Below are 17,854 nucleotides of genomic sequence, written 5' to 3' on the forward strand. Positions count from 1 at the left end.
ACTCTAGGTTTGCCCCAATGTGGGCTGTGAACACTGTCTTGTAATGGAACATTGATTGCTGTTGGTGCCACTGAAAGGAATTGACATCCAGGCCAATTGGCTGTGAGGCCCAGCTGCAATTACAATGAGAAAACTGCTGTGCAGGAAACACCTCTATGGAGGAGGACTTGCTTTAGTGTGGCTTTGCTGCTCACTGAGTCTGTGCAGAGTGGATGTGTAGAGTTGTAATCTGGTATGGTCTGAAGCTGTCCACCAGTTGCCAGGTTCTAGGGCCTCCAGGGAGGTTCAAAAGCAACCACTGCCTGGATCCACCCTCCAGGAGCTATTGGTATTGGGCTTGGAGGTGCCCAAGTGAGGCCCAGCTGTGAAACAAGGTAGGCTTGTGCTAGGGCTGGGTGTTGGGCCTTTTATCTATAGGTTTGGGGCACACTGATACCAGCTGCAGCTTGTTTAAGAGATTTTAGCAAAGTCTGAAGCCTGAGCTAGGAAAAGCCACTGCAAACAGGTTGGGTGGGGCTGCAAATTGGATGGGGTGGAGTCTTAGGGAATCACCAGGGTAGAGCAAACAGTTTGAGCCAGACTGATGGAGACACAGATATGACTGCAATCAGCTGTGTGATTGAGGAGGTCCCAGCACAAGAACAATGACCCCTGCACGTACCCCTGTTCTTGTCCCCGGGTTCCTGCCCCAATTCCAGGCAATCCAGTTCCTCCATGTATGTGTCTGCATTGACCAAACTGCCTGGTGCTGGAACTCAGAGGGATCGAGTCAGAGTAAATTCTTGTGCCAGCCCTTTAAAAGGAATACCTGGGTCTCCAGCAGCCTCCACGTCTCTCAGCCATAATCCCCACTGGTTTTTATGGCCCGAAGTTACAGGGACTTCTCTTCCCAGCTCTGGAACCCTGGGCTGAGGGTCTGGTGTGGGGCTGGGACCCCTTGCTCCTCACGGTGGCCTCTGCAGAGATAATCTCCCGCCCAATTAAAAACAAAAAACAAAAAACAGTACATGTGGGTGTCGGACCATCCTGTTCTGTGCTTCTACCCCTCCTACCCATCTCAGTGTGCTTTCTTCTTTACTTCTCTAGTTGTAGGACTTCCATTTAGCCAGCCTTCAGGTGGTTTTGAATAATGGTTGTTCTGTATTTTAGTTATAATTTTGATATGATAGTGGGAGGTGGCGAGTATAGGTTTACCTGCGCCACCAGCTTGGTTCTCCCTGCGTATATAGATTTTTATACCTTTTAACACAATCCACTATCCTCCCCCCAACAGTAATCTTGTCTCATGTAATAGGAATTGCTGGAGGAAATATTGTGCAATGGTACTTAGAATCAGTCCCGTGAATCTTGGGATAACACTCCATGTTTAATGATATGTAAATGCTAAGTGTCCTTGGCCAGGTCAGATGGTTGATCAGAACTCAGTGCTAAGGAAGTAACTCTTAAATTCAGCTTCCTACTCCCTTCCATGACCCCAACATGTCACCCTGAATCAATACAAGTCCAGGGAAGGCTGAGAGCAGGGACCAAAGCCTATTGAACAGAGGCTATGCATGCACATGATTTCCCTGCACAAAGAATGACACAATCTTGTTATGACACAAACTGAATTCAAAAGAAAAAATGTTGGCTATAAAAAAATCCTAACTTAATTGCCATGTCATGGGCACCGCATGAGCAGCAAAATAAATGTAAGGCCCATTGGTATTTTTAGAAGAGACGGAAAATAAAATGCTAACTCAATTTAAAAGGCAAATTTTACACGTGACTATAAAAGAATTTTAATATCTGTTGGGGATAGTGCATATTATAGCTATGAAATCATGGTGCTTGGCATTTATGCACGATGCCAGCTGGAATGCCAACGTTATTCCTGAGCACACAGACTTCACATCCTGCCTTTTCCCGGGAATGAAATATAAGCTATATATGACTTGTTTATACTCTGCTTTATTCCAGAAAAAAAAAAGATTTAAATCTATAAAATGCCTTCACATTGTTCAGCCACCTTTTCTGGCACATGATCCAGAAATGCTAAATCTATTGGTGACCATATTTATTTAGCTCAGCAAATATGAACACTATATTGTGTGCACAAGAGGAAAATAGCTTATTTTGGTTGTGTTATTTACAATCAGGAAATTACATGTTGTGTTTGCTTCTGCCCCCTAACACCCTCCCCCCAATGCCCTCTGGAGCCCTGGGAGCTTTGGGGCATGGTGCTCCATAAATTGCAAGCTATTATTAGGTTATCACTGAGAAAAATCATGGCTTGAGACAACAAGCAGAACATGCTGTAGTCTGAACTAAAATGACCCCCACTGGGGTCTGCAAATGGGCCCAGCAGAGGACTAATTGTACCTTTTCATTCCTGCTTTTCAGTTGCAAAACAACAAATAACCATAAATGTGCAAAGGGTCATGGAAATGTCCTTCTCTGAAGGATTCTCTGCATGATGGCTGAAATATGGCAAACCAAAACCCCTAAACTAACCCCTTGTCAAACTGGAGGCCATCAGCTCAGGCTGCTCAGAAGGGGGCACTTTCAGTGTGGGCCACAACAGAAGTGGTTCCAGGTCCTGCCCACCCTTTTGTCTGTACTTCTGGAGCTTCCTTTGAGGAAGAAAAGGGACGAACCTGACATCAGTGACTTCTGCTGTGTCAAGTATTCTTGTTCTGAAAGTAAGGATTAATCCTTGTCTTGTACAACTTCTAAACCTGAATTGAGTCTACAGTGGAATGTTAGTGTCGAATAATATTCAGAATAAAAAAAAATACCACTGTGTTCCAACAGATAATGCCAACCTTTAACTAAGAAGCCTAAACCAAGGCCCTAGGCAATGTGGCATTCTTGATCATCAAATATTCAACTGATCTTCCCTCTACTAGACATGAGGCACTAAAAAGGAGATTAATACCATTTTCTTTTTTATTAAAACAAAGGAAGCAGTATGAGGCAGTGATAAGGCATAGGTCTAAGAGCCACTCTGCACTGGTTTTCATTAGTCATTCTACAAACATTTCATGAGTACTACTAGGTACTAGGCTGTTCTGGGTCCCACTTCAAACAATAATGCCTATGGAACTGAACTCTTGTTTATATCCATTGGCCTCTGATAAACTTGGTTTCCCAAGTACCTACCGATGACCTTAGGTGAGGACTTAATGTATTTGGTGTTTTCCTTCTCTGGTAGCTGGGATGCTTATATAGTCCCCTCTGTCCTTACCAGCTAGTGCCAAGTGCCCTGGGTTTTTGTTCCCAACACCCATTCTCCATCTAAATATTCTAGGTTAGTTATGACTTTGTAATATTCAACAAATGATCCACATTAAAGCATCGGTGACTAATAATGATTTCATAAGGGCAGAGCATTTGCATTTAATACAAAAAGTGTTTCAACAATAACCACATTTGCATAGCTTCATTGTTTAAAAAGTACATTTGCATTATTTATCTCGTTGGTATCCACAGCAGCCTTGGAAGTCAGGCAATCGAATGAGCTTTCCGATGCAGAGCATGGGGTAATGGCAAGAACAGGATTTGATGAAGGATCCTGGAAACGAGCCTGCAGTGTAGGGATTTGGGCATCAGGAATCACAGATGTGGATTATAATCCCACCCCACTCACATTCCATCGGACTCCTAGGGAGCTTCAGTTTCCTCCCCTGAAAAAATGGGGCTGATAGTACTGTTCATCTCAAATGTCAGGAAGAGCAAACAGTATAACATCTATGTCAGTGCTCTGAAAATTATAAGATGTTGTAAAAATAAAAGATTTATCAAAAGACTTTATTAAGTATCCACTGAGGGCTGTGGTAGGTCCTGGGTGAGAGATAAGGACAAAACTTGACGTTAGAGCTCAGCTTCATAGGATATTCTTAGTCATTTAGGTAGAGCCCTACTCCTTATTGTATGGTCGGTCTTTGCATTACAAATTATATCTCTAGTAAGAGCCCAAGTACAAATGATGGAAACTCAGCTATTACATCTCTTCCCAAGGGCACAAATCTCTTACCAAGCTTGTAAAAAGTATTTGGTCAAGTGAATATGCGAAGCAATTGTGGGTTGAAGTCAATAAAACATACTGTTAGTAAATAAAGTATAATGTTGCTGTAACACAAAATACAAAATTAAGAGAGGATTTTTGGCTCTACTCTACAATCTATCATTGCTCGACAGGAATGGTGGGAAGGAAACTTAGATAAATACACTTCCCTCACAGCCAGTCCTGGGCAAACTTTTATAAGCAGTGAAGTGTGTTTTTCAGGATTCTTGTTCCACTTTATGACCTGTCCCAGGCACTTTCCTGACTCTGGATTCTTGCTGGGGTCCAGCCCCAGCGGGTCCAGGGGTTCCCAAAGGTGTGGACGGAGTCGGCGAGGAAGGAATGACACGGATGCAGCGTTTAGGTGATCATCATAGCCAGGTTCCTTTTAGCCAGGTACCTCCCTTTATTGTCATCTAACATCTGTATTTATACTATTTGGTCCCAATCCTATCCATTCTATACAAAAGGCCAGGGGGGCTTCCCATCTCCATTCAAAGGTTACTCTATTGTTCCACTAAGCTACAAGGAAGTAGCTGAAGGAGGTCACTCCAAGCAAAGATCAAAGCGACCAACCACCCCTCTGACTCTCAGTTAAAGGGTTTACTGATAAAAATCCTCACCTGGGGGAACAACCTTTCTTGGGGAGCATTAAGAGGGGGAGCAAACATATTAAGAACAGTATGCCATATACGCCAGGTCCCTTGAGACATCCCTGCAGAGACTGCCTCAAGCAGCCAGGGTGAATCGGCTTCCAGCAGATTTGATTCTCAGAATTTTCTACTCTACTGTTGAAACCTTGTAAATTATTCTTTATTTCAGTTAGTGTATGCTTAATTTCTGACTGGTCCTTTTTCTTCTCCTTGACATTCTCACTAAGATCCTTGACAGTCTCATGAAGATCCTTGAGTAACCTTATAACCGTGGTTTTGAAATCTATATCCAGTGGTTTGCTTGCTTCTATTTCTTTCATTTGTGACATGTTTCTTTGTCACCACATTTTGGCTTTTCCCTGTGTTTGTTTCTATGTATTAGGTAGAGTTGCTATGTCTCTTTGAGTTGGTAGAATGGCCTTGTGTAGTAGGTGTCCTGTAGGGCCCAGCGGCTCAGCCTTTCCAGTCACCTGAGTTGGGCACTCTAGGTGTACCCCTGTGTGGGCTATGTGCACAGTCTTGTAGTTGAACCTTTTTTTTTTAATCCTCACCTGAGGATATTTTTCCATGGATCTTTGGGGAGAATGGAAGAGGGGAAGACAAAGGGAAATACTGATGTGAGAGAAACACATCGATTGGTTGCCTCCTTCAAGAGCACTGACCAGAGCCTGGGCTGAGGAGGAGCCTGCAACCAAGGTACGTGCCCTTGACTGGAATCTAACCTGGGACCCTTTGGTCCGCTGTCTGATGTTCTATCCACTGAACCAAACAGGCTATGGTAAGCCTTGATTGATGTTGGCATCACTGAGAGGAATTGACCTCCAGGCCAATTAGCTGTGAGGCCCAGCTGCGACTACAGTGGGAGAGCTGCTGTGCAGGAAACACCCCTATGGAGGAGGACTTGCATCAGTGTGGCTTTGCTGCTCACTGAGTCTTCCCCTTGAGTGTGTCACTTGTGGATGTGTAGAGTTGTAATGTGGTATGGTATGAAGCTGTCCACTGGGTGCACTGGCTCTAGGGCCTCCAGGGCAGTGCAAAGTCAGCCACTGCCTGGGTCCATCTGCAGATGGATGCTATTTGTATTAAGCTTGAAAGTGTCTCGCAAGAGACTGGTGTGAGTGCCGGGTCTTGGACCTTTTATTGCTAGGTTCTGGGCACACTGACACCTGCTACAGCTTGAGAGATTTTAGGGAAGTCTGAAGCCTGAGCCAGGACAAGCCATTGATATGGAAATAGCTTGGGTGGGGCTGCAAATTGCATGGGATGGAGTCTCAGGGAATCAGCAGGGCAGAGCAAACAGCGTGAGCCACACTGATGGAAACTCAGATATGACTGCCAGTCAGCTCTGTGACATGGAAGGTCCCCACACAAGAACAGTGACCCTGTGAGCACCCCCATCTGAGAGAAAGCCACCCTCGAGTTCCTGCCCCAATGCCAGATAATCCAGTTCCTCCCCGTATGTGTCTGGGTCAACCAAAGCCACCAGGTTCTGGAGCTCAGAGAGATGGAGTTCAAGTTCGTGCACCAGCCCTTTAAAAGGAACACCTGGGTCTCCAGCAGCCTCCGTGTCACTCAGCCACAATCTCTGCTGGTTTTTAGAGCCCGTAATGACAGGGACTTCTCTTCCCTTGCTCCTCATGGGAGGCCTCTGCCTCCCAATTAAAAAAAAATGCACATGTGGGTGTTGCACCAGCCCATTCTGCGCCTCCACCCCTTCTACCAGTCTCAATGTGCTTTCTTCTTTACTTACCTAGTTGTAGGATTTTCACTCAGCCAGCTTTCAGGTGGTTCTGAATGATGGTGGTTCTGTATTTTAGTTGTAATTTTGATGTGGTTGAGGTAGGCGGCATGTACAGCGTTTACCTATGCCACCATCTTGGTTCTCTCCTACATTAACTGCGTTTTCACTTAGCAGTGTGTCCTGAAAGTTTTGCTTTGTTCGTGTCCTTAACCAGTTGCACAATGCTATATAAAGTTGCAATTTTACAAAAATGATGAACAGTTTGTTGTTTCTAATTTTTTTAACATAAAAACTCTGCCCTTACCATCCCCATGCATAAACTTTCATACTGGTACCATTACTTCTAAAGCTTTAAAAGTACAATTGCTGGACCACAGATTTTTGTGGATTTTTAAGACCTTTGATAGACACATATGCTTTTTTTGCATCATATGATTAATCCATAGGAATGAGCAAATGGGGGAAATTTTACACCAAGGCAAGGCAAGGTAGAAGCAGAAATGGAAGAATTATTGTAACTTTCCAGCCTCAGGTATTACCTGCTGCCTCCAGTGCTAGGCTGAAGTTGTATGCAGTGATAGTTTCTGCTCGAGTTGCCTTTATTTGCCTAGTGTTCATGTATTCCTGAACTTATAATGTACAAAGCAATCCCTTTAAAAAGATAATGTCTGTGTGGGGGAAAAAGGACTGGGTAAATGTTTACAAGGCCAAGGCACATGTTGGGTGTCTTCAGTGTATTGTCTGGATCCATAGACTTAGCATCACACCATTAGACTCCTTTGTAGCTCATTAAAGCTACCTGGAGGGTTCTGTTTCAATTTTTCTCCAGGTTTTTCTATCAGATCCTTTTCAGCTGTCACTAGCTCTAGCCTGGCTTGGGGCACCGATGGCTTTACTATTTCTAATGCAGGACTTGAGAAAAGGAGGAAGAGGATTTGAGAAGATTCAGATAGGATATTGATGCTCCATACATAGAATGAAGCATAGAAGAAAGAACCAGGCTTCAAATATAAGGAAGATAAAGAGGGAGAGTGATAGATGATTAGGAATGAAGGAGACGTGAGCCGGAGGACACTGTTCTGTGCAGAGCAGTCCTGGACTGTTTTTGAGGCAAGAAGTGAATTTCAGTTATGTCTAATACAAACCCCCTTACTTAGGAAAATGACAACTAATTCAGCTGTTTGAACCCCACATCTGCCCTTCCTTTAGTCCAGTGGTTCTCAACCCTTTGGCGGTCGAACGACCCTTTCACAGGGGTCACCTAAGACCATCCTGCATATCAGATATTTACATTACAATTCATAACAGTAGCAACATTACAGTTATGAAGTAGCAACGAAAATAATTTTATGGTTGGGTCACAACATGAGGAACTGTATTTAAAGGGCCAGAAGGTTGAGAACCACTGCTTTAGTCCCTTTTCAAAATTAGCAAAATATTGCTTAACTATATCTTGCCAATTTTTTATCTTCATTAACTTGGTGTTATTAAAGGTTTATTATAGAAGTAATAAACTCATAGCTCAGAATTAAAAATATAAAAATCTTGATGTTATTTTTAAACTAGGTTCATTCGAGCCCTATTTTTACATACTCTGAAGACAGTGTAAATGTAATGTCAGGAGAAGCCAGGAACTAAGGAATCAAAAAGTGTATCAGTCAATGATCTCGAATATTGTTAAAGAATGAGAACTGTCCATGAAAAATAGCCCCCTCTTAATGTTTTTGTTCCATGTGATTATAAAATTTTGCTAAAGGAGTCAGCAAATGTTTTTCTATATAGAATAATGTATTCCTTTCCTTTCAATTCTACATAAAATAATGTATTCCTTTTCTTTCAAATTATCAGCTGGCTTTAACATTGTATAGTTACAATCAGAGATGATATGACAAGTTTCTGAATATTTTATTCGAAGCCTTTGGCCATTTTCAAATTTAAGATGTGTCAGTTATCTAGTCTTGTCAACACCCCACCCTCTTGTGGTTAACAGCGTGATTGCCAGCTAAAGTCACCCTCCTTTGGTCTGAATCCTAGTTTCACCTCTTACTGGCTATATAACTTTGGGAAATTTTCTTATATGGTAGTCCCCCTTGTCCTGTTTGGTTCTCCATGGTTTCAGTTACCCAAGGTCAATTACAGTCCAAAAAATTAAAAATTGTTTATTTCACCCAGGGTGTAAGTAATCCCTTTGTTCAGCGTATCCACATTGTATAGGCTTCCCACTTAGTCACTTAGTTGATCTGTTGACCAAGACGGCTACTGTCATGATATCATAGTGCTTGTGTTAAAGTTACCCTTATCTTAATAATGGCCCCAAAGCCATCTACATAACTTTCATCAAACTATATTGTTACAGTTGTTCTATTTTATTAGTTATCGTTGTTAATCTTCTAATGTGCTTTAATTTATAAATTAAACTATCATAGTTATGTATGCATAGGAAAAAATGTAATATATATAGGGTTCAGTACTATTTGCAGTTTTAGGCATCCGCTGGTGGTCTTGGAAGTATCACCTGCAGATAAGGGGAGAATACTGTACTCTGGGATTCAGTTTTCTCATCTATATCATCTATAAAGTGGAGATAAAATGAGAATCCATATATAGTAAACCTCATAAATGTTGACTATTGTTTTTTTCCTTATCACCATCATCATTTCTGGACATCAAGGACCTTCTCCCATAATTCTGGGAGATCTATTAACCCTAAATCACCCAGATAAAGGAAACCATAATGTAAGATTTTAATATCATTAAAATTTCCTTTGTTGTCAAAGAATTCTGAAATACAACAGGTAATATTTGTTGTGCACCTAATTTTCTTCAGATATCCATGCTAAACCTTTTTTCATTACTTCTTTTAAATCTTTATTGTTGAAAGTATTACATACGTCCTCTTTCTCCGCCCCCCCATTGACTTTTAGCCCGCCCCTGCCTCCTACCCCAGTCCTTTACCACCCTATTGTCTGTGTCCATGGGGTTACCCATTGAAGTTCTTTGGTTGATCTCTTCCCACCCACACACCCTCCCCCGCCTTCCCTCTGAGATTCCACAGTCAAATCCAGAGACACAGAAGCATGGAACGATTTGTCCATCAGTTTATTTTGTTCATTAGGTTTCACGTATGAGTGAGGTCATGTGATACTTTCTCTGACTGGCTTATTTCACTTAGTGTAATACTCTCCAGGTTCATCCATCCTGTTCCAAATGGTAAGAGTCCTTTTTTACAGCTGCGTAGTATTCCATGGTATAAATGTACCACAGCTTTTCCCCCCCACTTATCTGCTGATGGGCACTTGGGCTGTTTCCAAATCTTAGCTATTGTCAATTGCACTGCTATGAACATAGGGGTGCATATGTTCTTTCTCTTTGGTGTTTCTGGTTTCTTAGAATATATTCCTAGGAGTGGGATCACTAGGAGTTCTATATTTTATTTTATGGAAACTCCATACTGTTTTCCATAGTGGCTGCACCAGTCTGCATTCCCACCAGCAGTGTACTAGGGTTCCCTTTTCTTTTAGACATCTTAAATAAATGAGAACACTTCCATATTTTATAGATGAGATATCAACAGCTTAGGGAGGTTAGTGATCCTGTGGTCATACAAGCAGTACATGGAAAATGGAACTTGACTACCATACCAAGATACATTATGCGGGCTACGGTAATTAGAACTGGCATTCTTCAGTAACAGTAGTGGTTACCCACAGAGTAGCACAGACTCAAGGTGACCAAATCAGCCACTTACAGTGGCCTCAGCTTACTAAATATCTCTACACTAAACAGAACTATCAGTTCTTATGAACCAACTAGGAACTGCTCATCATCCAGCTGCCTGTTCACTAGGTTGACCAGACTCAGGAGACTTCGCTTGAGTCAGTCAGTCATCCTTGTACCTCTTACTCCACCAGGTACACAGTGGGAACCTTGCTTATGCAGATTATCGTGGTGGCAGTTCCAACATGAAAGGGCAGACCTGCCGGAGCGTACAGGTTCTGATCCACTTCAGAACCATGTTCAGCAGCTCTCCAGAGACAGCCAGCTCAGCACACTGCCTCCTGGCTCCACGCCCAGCTGGTTGGTTTAGGGCTCTTTTCAGACCACGGTTGGAAGGGAGAACAAGTGACCAAGCAATTGAATAGAATAAGCACCATCTCAGACCAGCTCAGAGTTCTTTCAAAGGCTCAAAGTGTTTTTGTGGACATCAAAGAATTAGAACCAGGGATTTTAGAAAATTTTAGGTACCCCATGAAGCTTGGGTCTGATCAAGGAAGGGAAAATGTGGATCCTCTCTTGAGTATCTGTGAACATCATACTAAAAAATAATCCCATTCTGGGTATGTTTAAGAGAGGAGTATTATCTTTTTAGAACATCTGTCAAATTACAGTTTGGAAGGTAAATCAAATAGCACTGTTGGTTTGTACTCATTCTCTTCTCTGTCTTGTACTCCCTGGGGAAAAACATCCCTATTACTTTTTCTCTTTTAATTAGAATCTTTTTCTTTGCATTTAAAATATACCAGAATTTTAGATTCATATTAGGAAAATCTCTTTTAATTAGAATCTTTTTCTTTGCATTTAAAATATACCAGAATTTTAGATTCATATTAGGAAAATTAATTCCCAGGGTAAAAATATTCAAGTTACATCAAAATGAAAAAGAATTTGTGTTTTGATAACAAGAATGGTTGTTTTTTAGATGTCCGAGCTATTTCATACAGGGAGGTGCCCCTGTCCTTGCACAGATAATGAAATGAGGTAGTTAATTAATTGTTCTCAATCTGGTTAGGGGAGCTTTAAAAAATACCAGTGTTGCCCTGGTGGGTGTGGCTTAGTTGATCCTGGTGGGAGGCATGCTGGAGGCAGCCTATTGATGTTTCTCTCTCTCTAAAAATCATATGTTTCAAAGTTGCCCTGGTGATTCTGATTTGTAGCTGGAGACGAAAATGAGAAGCAGGTATTCTGACCTGCCAACAGGAGCTCTCCTGAGCTTTTTATTCACCCCTGTTTTCTTCGTTTCTAAAAATAAGTCATGTCACTGCCTCCATTACTTTTTCATTCTCTTCAGGGACAACTTTTATGGGCAGAAATTTTTTAAGTGTTTTTCCCTTTTTCAGTTTTTACAACCCCTCTCCTAACTGGGCATTGATCAATCCAGCATTCATAATTCCATGATCTCTTAAACCTCACTTGGAAGCCAAAAAAGGACTTTTTTCATAAGCCAGTGAAGTGAGGGAATGTGGTTTTCATACTTGGGTAAATAAGTATCACAACTAAGACAAAACCTTGTTAAGGCCCCCAGTGACAGCAAAAGAATTAATACATAAATAAATAATATTTCCATTTGAATTCTAAAAGAGCAAGGCAAGCAGTGCATAGAAGAGAGGAAAGAACAGAGAGGGGAATACATGCATTAAGCAAAGACTCCTGCCTTCCAGACACTCTGAAAATTAGACCTTAAACCAGAACAGCTCACGTCTTATGACTTGGGTTATACAGAATTTTCAAGATAGAGAATCTCTTTGATTGTTAAGAACAATTTTATGCTCTATTTTTAAAAGCAGAGGACCATAAAATTATTACATCTTCAAAGGGTGTTAACTCCCCAAAGTTTAGAATCATTACATCAAATCAGAATTTCTTACCACTTATGGGTTCTCTTAGGATCTGGCTCTGTTGTATGATAAAAATAGCAAATAATATTGAGCACTCATTAAGTGGCAGGCCCTATTCTGAGTGCTGTTCATGTTCACTCATTTCCTTCCAAACCTTATAAAGTAGGTAAGCTTCTTACCTGGCAAGTGGAAGAGCCAGAATTCAACTAATTTATTGTTCCTCCTCTCTTGGCCTTCCAGTACACATGCTGGAACAGGGTTTTAAAAAAAATAAGTAAGCATAGCATAACTTGAGTGGGAGGACTTTAGAGTTAAGCAGTCCTAGCCCTTGCCCCAAGCCCACCCAGGTTGTTTTATGAGAAAATGACCACTATATCTGAAGGCATCACTGTCTCTCAGAGAAATCAGCTGCTCCTTACCTCTCCCCAATTAGCTGCTTCCCTGGAACTCAAAGATCTATTCCTCTCAGAAAGGCCCCCCAAACTGTGGGCTGTTGGAGCAATAGCCTCTATTTCCATGCCTTAGAGCAAGCATGTCAAACTCAAAGGCTAACACGGGCCAAATAAAGGAGACATTAGGCCCGCAGGCCACAAGTTTGACATGCTTGCCTTAGAGCTTTGATTCTCAAACTTATGTGTAAACAAGAACCAGAGGCACAAGTTAAAATGAGGAAAAAGATACAGGGATGTGCAGAGAGTCTGATTAAGTGGGTTGAGGATGGAACCCCAAATCATCATTTTTCAGCTAGGCTCTCCCAGTATTTCCAATGCCAGTAGTGTGCTAATTTAATTAGCATTACACATAGTGTTTGAAACACGGTCATCACTGCCATCATTTATTCATTTATTCCATTGGATGGATGGCCAATAGGTTTGAAGTAAATAATTTTGCCAACATTTCTTACCTATTTTTAAAAGGTAAATGACTCTGTGCTGTGTGGTTTAATTTCCTAAATACTGCCACAATTTCACCATCTTCAGATCTAGAGAACTTTCTTCCTAGATCTTCAAATACTTCATTTAGGTCATTTATTTTTTAAAAGAAGATATTTATTAGCATTAGTCCATTCTAATGAAGCAAGGTGGTCATGGACAAACTCCCACCCAAAAAGAAAAATCGCACCAAAATCATACTTGTGAATCGAGTCTTTTTCTGTATCCTGTGCAGCGCCCAAACAGTAAAGTTATGGAAAGTCTTACAGATGTTCTAGTCTAAATACCAGATGTGGAAACCAGAACCTAAACAAGTGAAGTGTCTTGCCCAAGAACATACAAATACCGTAGTTAGAAGAGTTGAGAGTGTCTCCTTGATGAGTCTTCTCACTACTGTACCATGAAGCTCTGTATCCTCTACTCCATCTCTCACGTTGAGGGTAATCACTGATGCTGGGGGAGGCAAGCATGCCTCCATCAGGTAAAATCAGTCCATGTTGGCTCCTGAGCACAAATAACTTGATAGTTAACAGCTGGCCCCCCTAAAAGTCAAGAATAAGATAAATCATCTGGGGTGAAAACCCAATCCATAAATGTGTCACCTGCAGGACTGTAAGGTGTTTAAGGCTTTGTCTATATGTAGCTAGAGAGTTTGAGAAATTCAGGTAAAAAAAAAACAATTTCTGAAGGAAAAGGAAGCGTGTTGACCTAGTCCTGCATACCAACCAGATGACTTGGCCAAGATTGTAGATAGTGAACTTGAGACAGGTCTACAGAAAACAGTTCTGTCCTGACTCTGATGTGATGTGTTGTTTAATTCCAACCATACTGCCTCCCAAACATATCTTCCCTGCTATTGATTTACAGTCATGGGTACCAAGGAGGCAGGACTGTACAACTAATCTAAAATTGATTAGAATTCAGTTAAAAGCAAAAATTCCTATTAGAAATCTGGCCTGAAGCATACTTGCAAAAAATGTATACACTAATAGCTGATAGCTCAATAAAAATACATTTCATTTTCAAATAACACTGCCTTTAAAATTATTCAAAGTGTGTGCATACATTTTTGGGATACACACACACACACACACAACTTAGTTTGTGCCAATCACAGTGGAAATCTGATTCATACATGTTTGTATTTAATAGGCCTATTTCTGAATATGATCACAACCCCTCTGAGACTATGGCAGCAGTTATGTCTCAGGTTTTACTTTGAGGAATGGTATCTGAATGGTGTTTGCCTTGTTCAGCCATAAGCAGCATAAGCAGGTATGGGCTTAGCATTCAGGGTAGGGCTTGGCAGTGCCCAGCATATGGTGTGTGATGGGTTCCTCTGTGCACTAAGCAGGGAGAGGAGGTAATTTGGGGAGATTCCATCACGCTTCATTTGGAAAACAGAGTTGTCTCTGGTGGAGCTAAAGTTAATGGTTTGCATTGGCATGTGTTTCTATAACATGACTTTTGAACTGAAAACAGACAAAAGGCCTGATGTAAAACATAGGTAAATAAAATAAAACCAGACTCAAAGAGGCCCCAAATGTGTTTTATGTATGTTTCAAGGTAGTCATTTTGGCTACGGATATTTTAGGGAATCCAGAGAAAGGCATTTGCAAGCAGGAAAGTATTATCAAAAGAATTCTCATGTGGTGTTCACAATAAGCTATTAAAAAATGGCTTGAGGGAGAGGAAACCCCTATAGGCCCAAGTGGATCCTCCATTGCAGGCAAAATGGCTGGTGTGGGTGTTTAGAGGACCCAGGAACCTTTGATTTTATTCCTCATGCCCTTCTGGCACTGTGACACCCAGGAAGTCCAGTGTGCCATGCACCACGGGCCTAAGCAGGTGTGTGCTGTGGAAGTGCCAGGTCACCTGCCCCTGCAGCATGGGGAGGGAATGCCCCCACCGACAGCCAGCCTAAGGTGCCATCTGTTTGCCACCAGCTGGTGCAGTAGCCTTGTCAGCACAGAATAAACATCTCAGGTGGCCTCACAGCGGCTGAGCTGTAAGCTGCTTTCTCCTGCCTTGGCCTCTGTTCCTTTACTTCCCTTGCTCAGCTGCCTGTCCTTGGAAAAGGAAAGAAATCAGAACAACTTCACCTGAAGCAGCTCTGATAACTCTTCATAGTGAGTGCAGGAGGGCCTGAAGGTTAGTCTTGCTTGGCTTTCACTCACCGGCCTCCGCAATAGTCCTGGTGGGGCTGCTGTGTGGGATCTGAATGCACGAAGCAGCACACACCTTCTTCAGTCTAGTTCCCTGGCAGAGGAGAGAGCATTTTGCGAGAACCTGTTTCAAAGTTCGTCCGTAAAAGGGACCAAGAGAAGAGGAAGAATTTAGTCTCCCCGGAGGGGCGTGTGGCGTGGAGAGACTGGGCTCTGAAATCAAACAGATTTGGCTTAAAAACCCTTGTTCTGTTGACCAACATCCAGTTCAATGGCATTTCCCAAAATATAAATAAGGAATAGCCTCCACTCCAAAGACTAGGAGGGTTGGATGAGAATAAACATGTAACATGCATATAGCACAGAGTATTTGCTTCTTTGCAAAATAGCAAGTGGAACTTGCTTTCTATCACAGGCAGTGGTCCGAGTCAGTGAGATGAGCCCACAGGCCAACCAGTTTCCTTTTAGAGAGAATGTGACAGTGCACTTCCAGCAGCCTCAGAGCAGCCTCAGTGCCCTTCCCACTCTTTGGGAAGCACAAGAATCTACAGGCTGATATGAACTTACTAGTAGATGCTCCATGTGTCGTCCTCATTGGAGATTTACTGAAGAAGGATGGTGGCAACAGAATAGCCACCAAGGAGAGAAAGTAGCTCAGAGATCATACAACTACCTGCATGCTCAGTGCACGCCAGGGATCTCAAGAGGACCAGAGCACATGACATAATACCTTGTGGTCATATCACACCTGCCATGGCTGGCTTTGCAAATCTGAGTTCAACTTGACAGTTAACATCTATAAAACTACTGTGTGTGCAAGGTATTTTGCAAAGGTAGCTGAAAGGACTTTGATATCAGTAAGTAGGAAATCGTATAGAAAAGAAATTGAGTATCTCTAAGCCTAGCATCCTCACTTATAAAGTTTCCTCCACCCATAGAATTATCACTATCAATACAGTGAAATAGAGTTTGCTCCTGTATTCACAAGGTTCTGGGTAAATGCCAGCTATTATTATAATTCATTGTTTCAGTAACTTGCTCTTGAATTTTTGCAAATACCTCCTAACCCAGTGATGGTGAACCTTTTGAGCTCGACGTGTCAGCATTTTGAAAAACCCTAACTTAACTCTGGTACCGTGTCACATATAGAAATTTTTTGATATTTGCAACCATAGTAAAACAAAGACTTATATTTTTGATATTTTATATATTTAAATGCCATTTAACAAAAAAAAATCAACCAAAAAAAGGAGTTCAAGTGTCACTTCTGACACGCGTGTCATAGGTTCGCCATCACTGTCCTAACACCTTAACTTTCTCATCTATAAACTAGAGCTGACTATACAGCATCTTTTAGTAATACCTCGAGCAGCCGTTTTTAAACTTTAGTGACCTAGAACCTGGGCCATGACCATGCTGCCCTGTAAGTTCAGTATCACAAAGAGCTGTGGCATCTGTGCTAAAGAACTTGACCAAGCTCACCTGTAACAGCCAGCACTGCATCCCTGAGTCCTGAATCCTGGATCCTGTTCTGACCACACCACTGGGCCTCCAGAGAAGATCACAGCCCTATTGTCACTGGGTTTCCTTGGGGGGTTGATTTCAGAGTACACAGCTCAAGCTTCCAGCACTCCACAGACACCTTAAAAAGGCTAAGTGTCATTGCCTCTTTGTTCTTCCTTTACAGACACCTTTGCAAGCAAAGTGGCAGCTACCCAGGACCAGTACGCAGACGCATCCATTGGCAACGTCACTGGCAGCAACGCGGTGAATGTCTTCCTGGGAATCGGAGTGGCCTGGTCCATCGCAGCCATCTACCACGCGGCCAACGGGCACAGTTCAAAGTGTCCCCCGGCACGCTAGCTTTCTCTGTCACTCTCTTCACCATTTTTGCTTTCATCAATGTGGGGGTGCTGCTGTATCGGCGGAGGCCAGAAATCGGAGGTGAGCTGGGTGGGCCCCGGACTGCCAAGCTCCTCACATCATCCCTCTTTGTGCTCCTGTGGCTCTTGTACATTTTCTTCTCCTCCCTGGAGGCCTACTGCCACATAAAAGGCTTCTGAAGGAACAATCAGATGTAGTAAATTTATATATATATATACATATATACATAAACAATACGTACAATGAACAGAGGAAACTGACACTTGTCATGTTCTCTTACCTGCTGATGGAATCCAGCTTCAAGAGCGTACTTACTAGGGCTGAAGTGAGAAACCATCACCTCCCATTCCCAGGGGCATCGTCGCATGGAACAAGGCGTGGAGGCAGGGCCACCTGGGCAGCTCGGCCTAGGCGGGCTGTGTCCTCTCCAGGTTCCTAAGTCCTTAAGTCTTTGATTTGTTTTCTGTTTTGCCTTCTTTTCAGTGGGGGGTTGGGAGGTGGCTGATGTCTGCCTTTTATTTTGTTTTAGTTTTGTTTTGTTTTGTTGGGAAGATCGGGGTTCTTGCTTCTCTTGTGGGAGGTGATGACCAATCTAAATGCAAATGGATTTTTGGTAAAAATTTAAGTCATGAGGATTACTTTCCCTTCCCCCAAACACTTTAAAAGTTATTTTGGATTAAGAAGGGATACGGGCACGGAAGAAGAAAGCAGCCTGTCTTCACGTTACTAAATCCCAGCTTAGCTCTGGACCGTGAGCAGAGGTGAAGCTGCCTCTGAGAAGAAGCGTGGGAGCTGGGATGGAGCCAGGAAAAAGTGATG

General features: G+C 42.3%; 1 protein-coding gene across 1 annotated transcript in view; it reads left to right on the top strand.

Annotated features, from left to right (window-relative positions):
• SLC8A1 (solute carrier family 8 member A1) overlaps positions 1-17,250 on the top strand; it is a 291,574-nt gene extending 274,324 nt beyond the window's left edge. The window contains 2 exon segments of the mRNA XM_023747435.1: positions 16,839-16,982; positions 16,985-17,250. Of these exon segments, the coding sequence (XP_023603203.1) occupies positions 16,839-16,982; positions 16,985-17,214 (374 nt within the window). The 3' untranslated portion in view covers positions 17,215-17,250.
• Positions 17,251-17,854: the final 604 nt, after the last annotated feature.

Source organism: Myotis lucifugus, unplaced genomic scaffold (genome assembly GCF_000147115.1).
Source record: "Myotis lucifugus unplaced genomic scaffold, Myoluc2.0 scaffold_6, whole genome shotgun sequence".
Lineage (NCBI taxonomy): Eukaryota > Metazoa > Chordata > Mammalia > Chiroptera > Vespertilionidae > Myotis > Myotis lucifugus.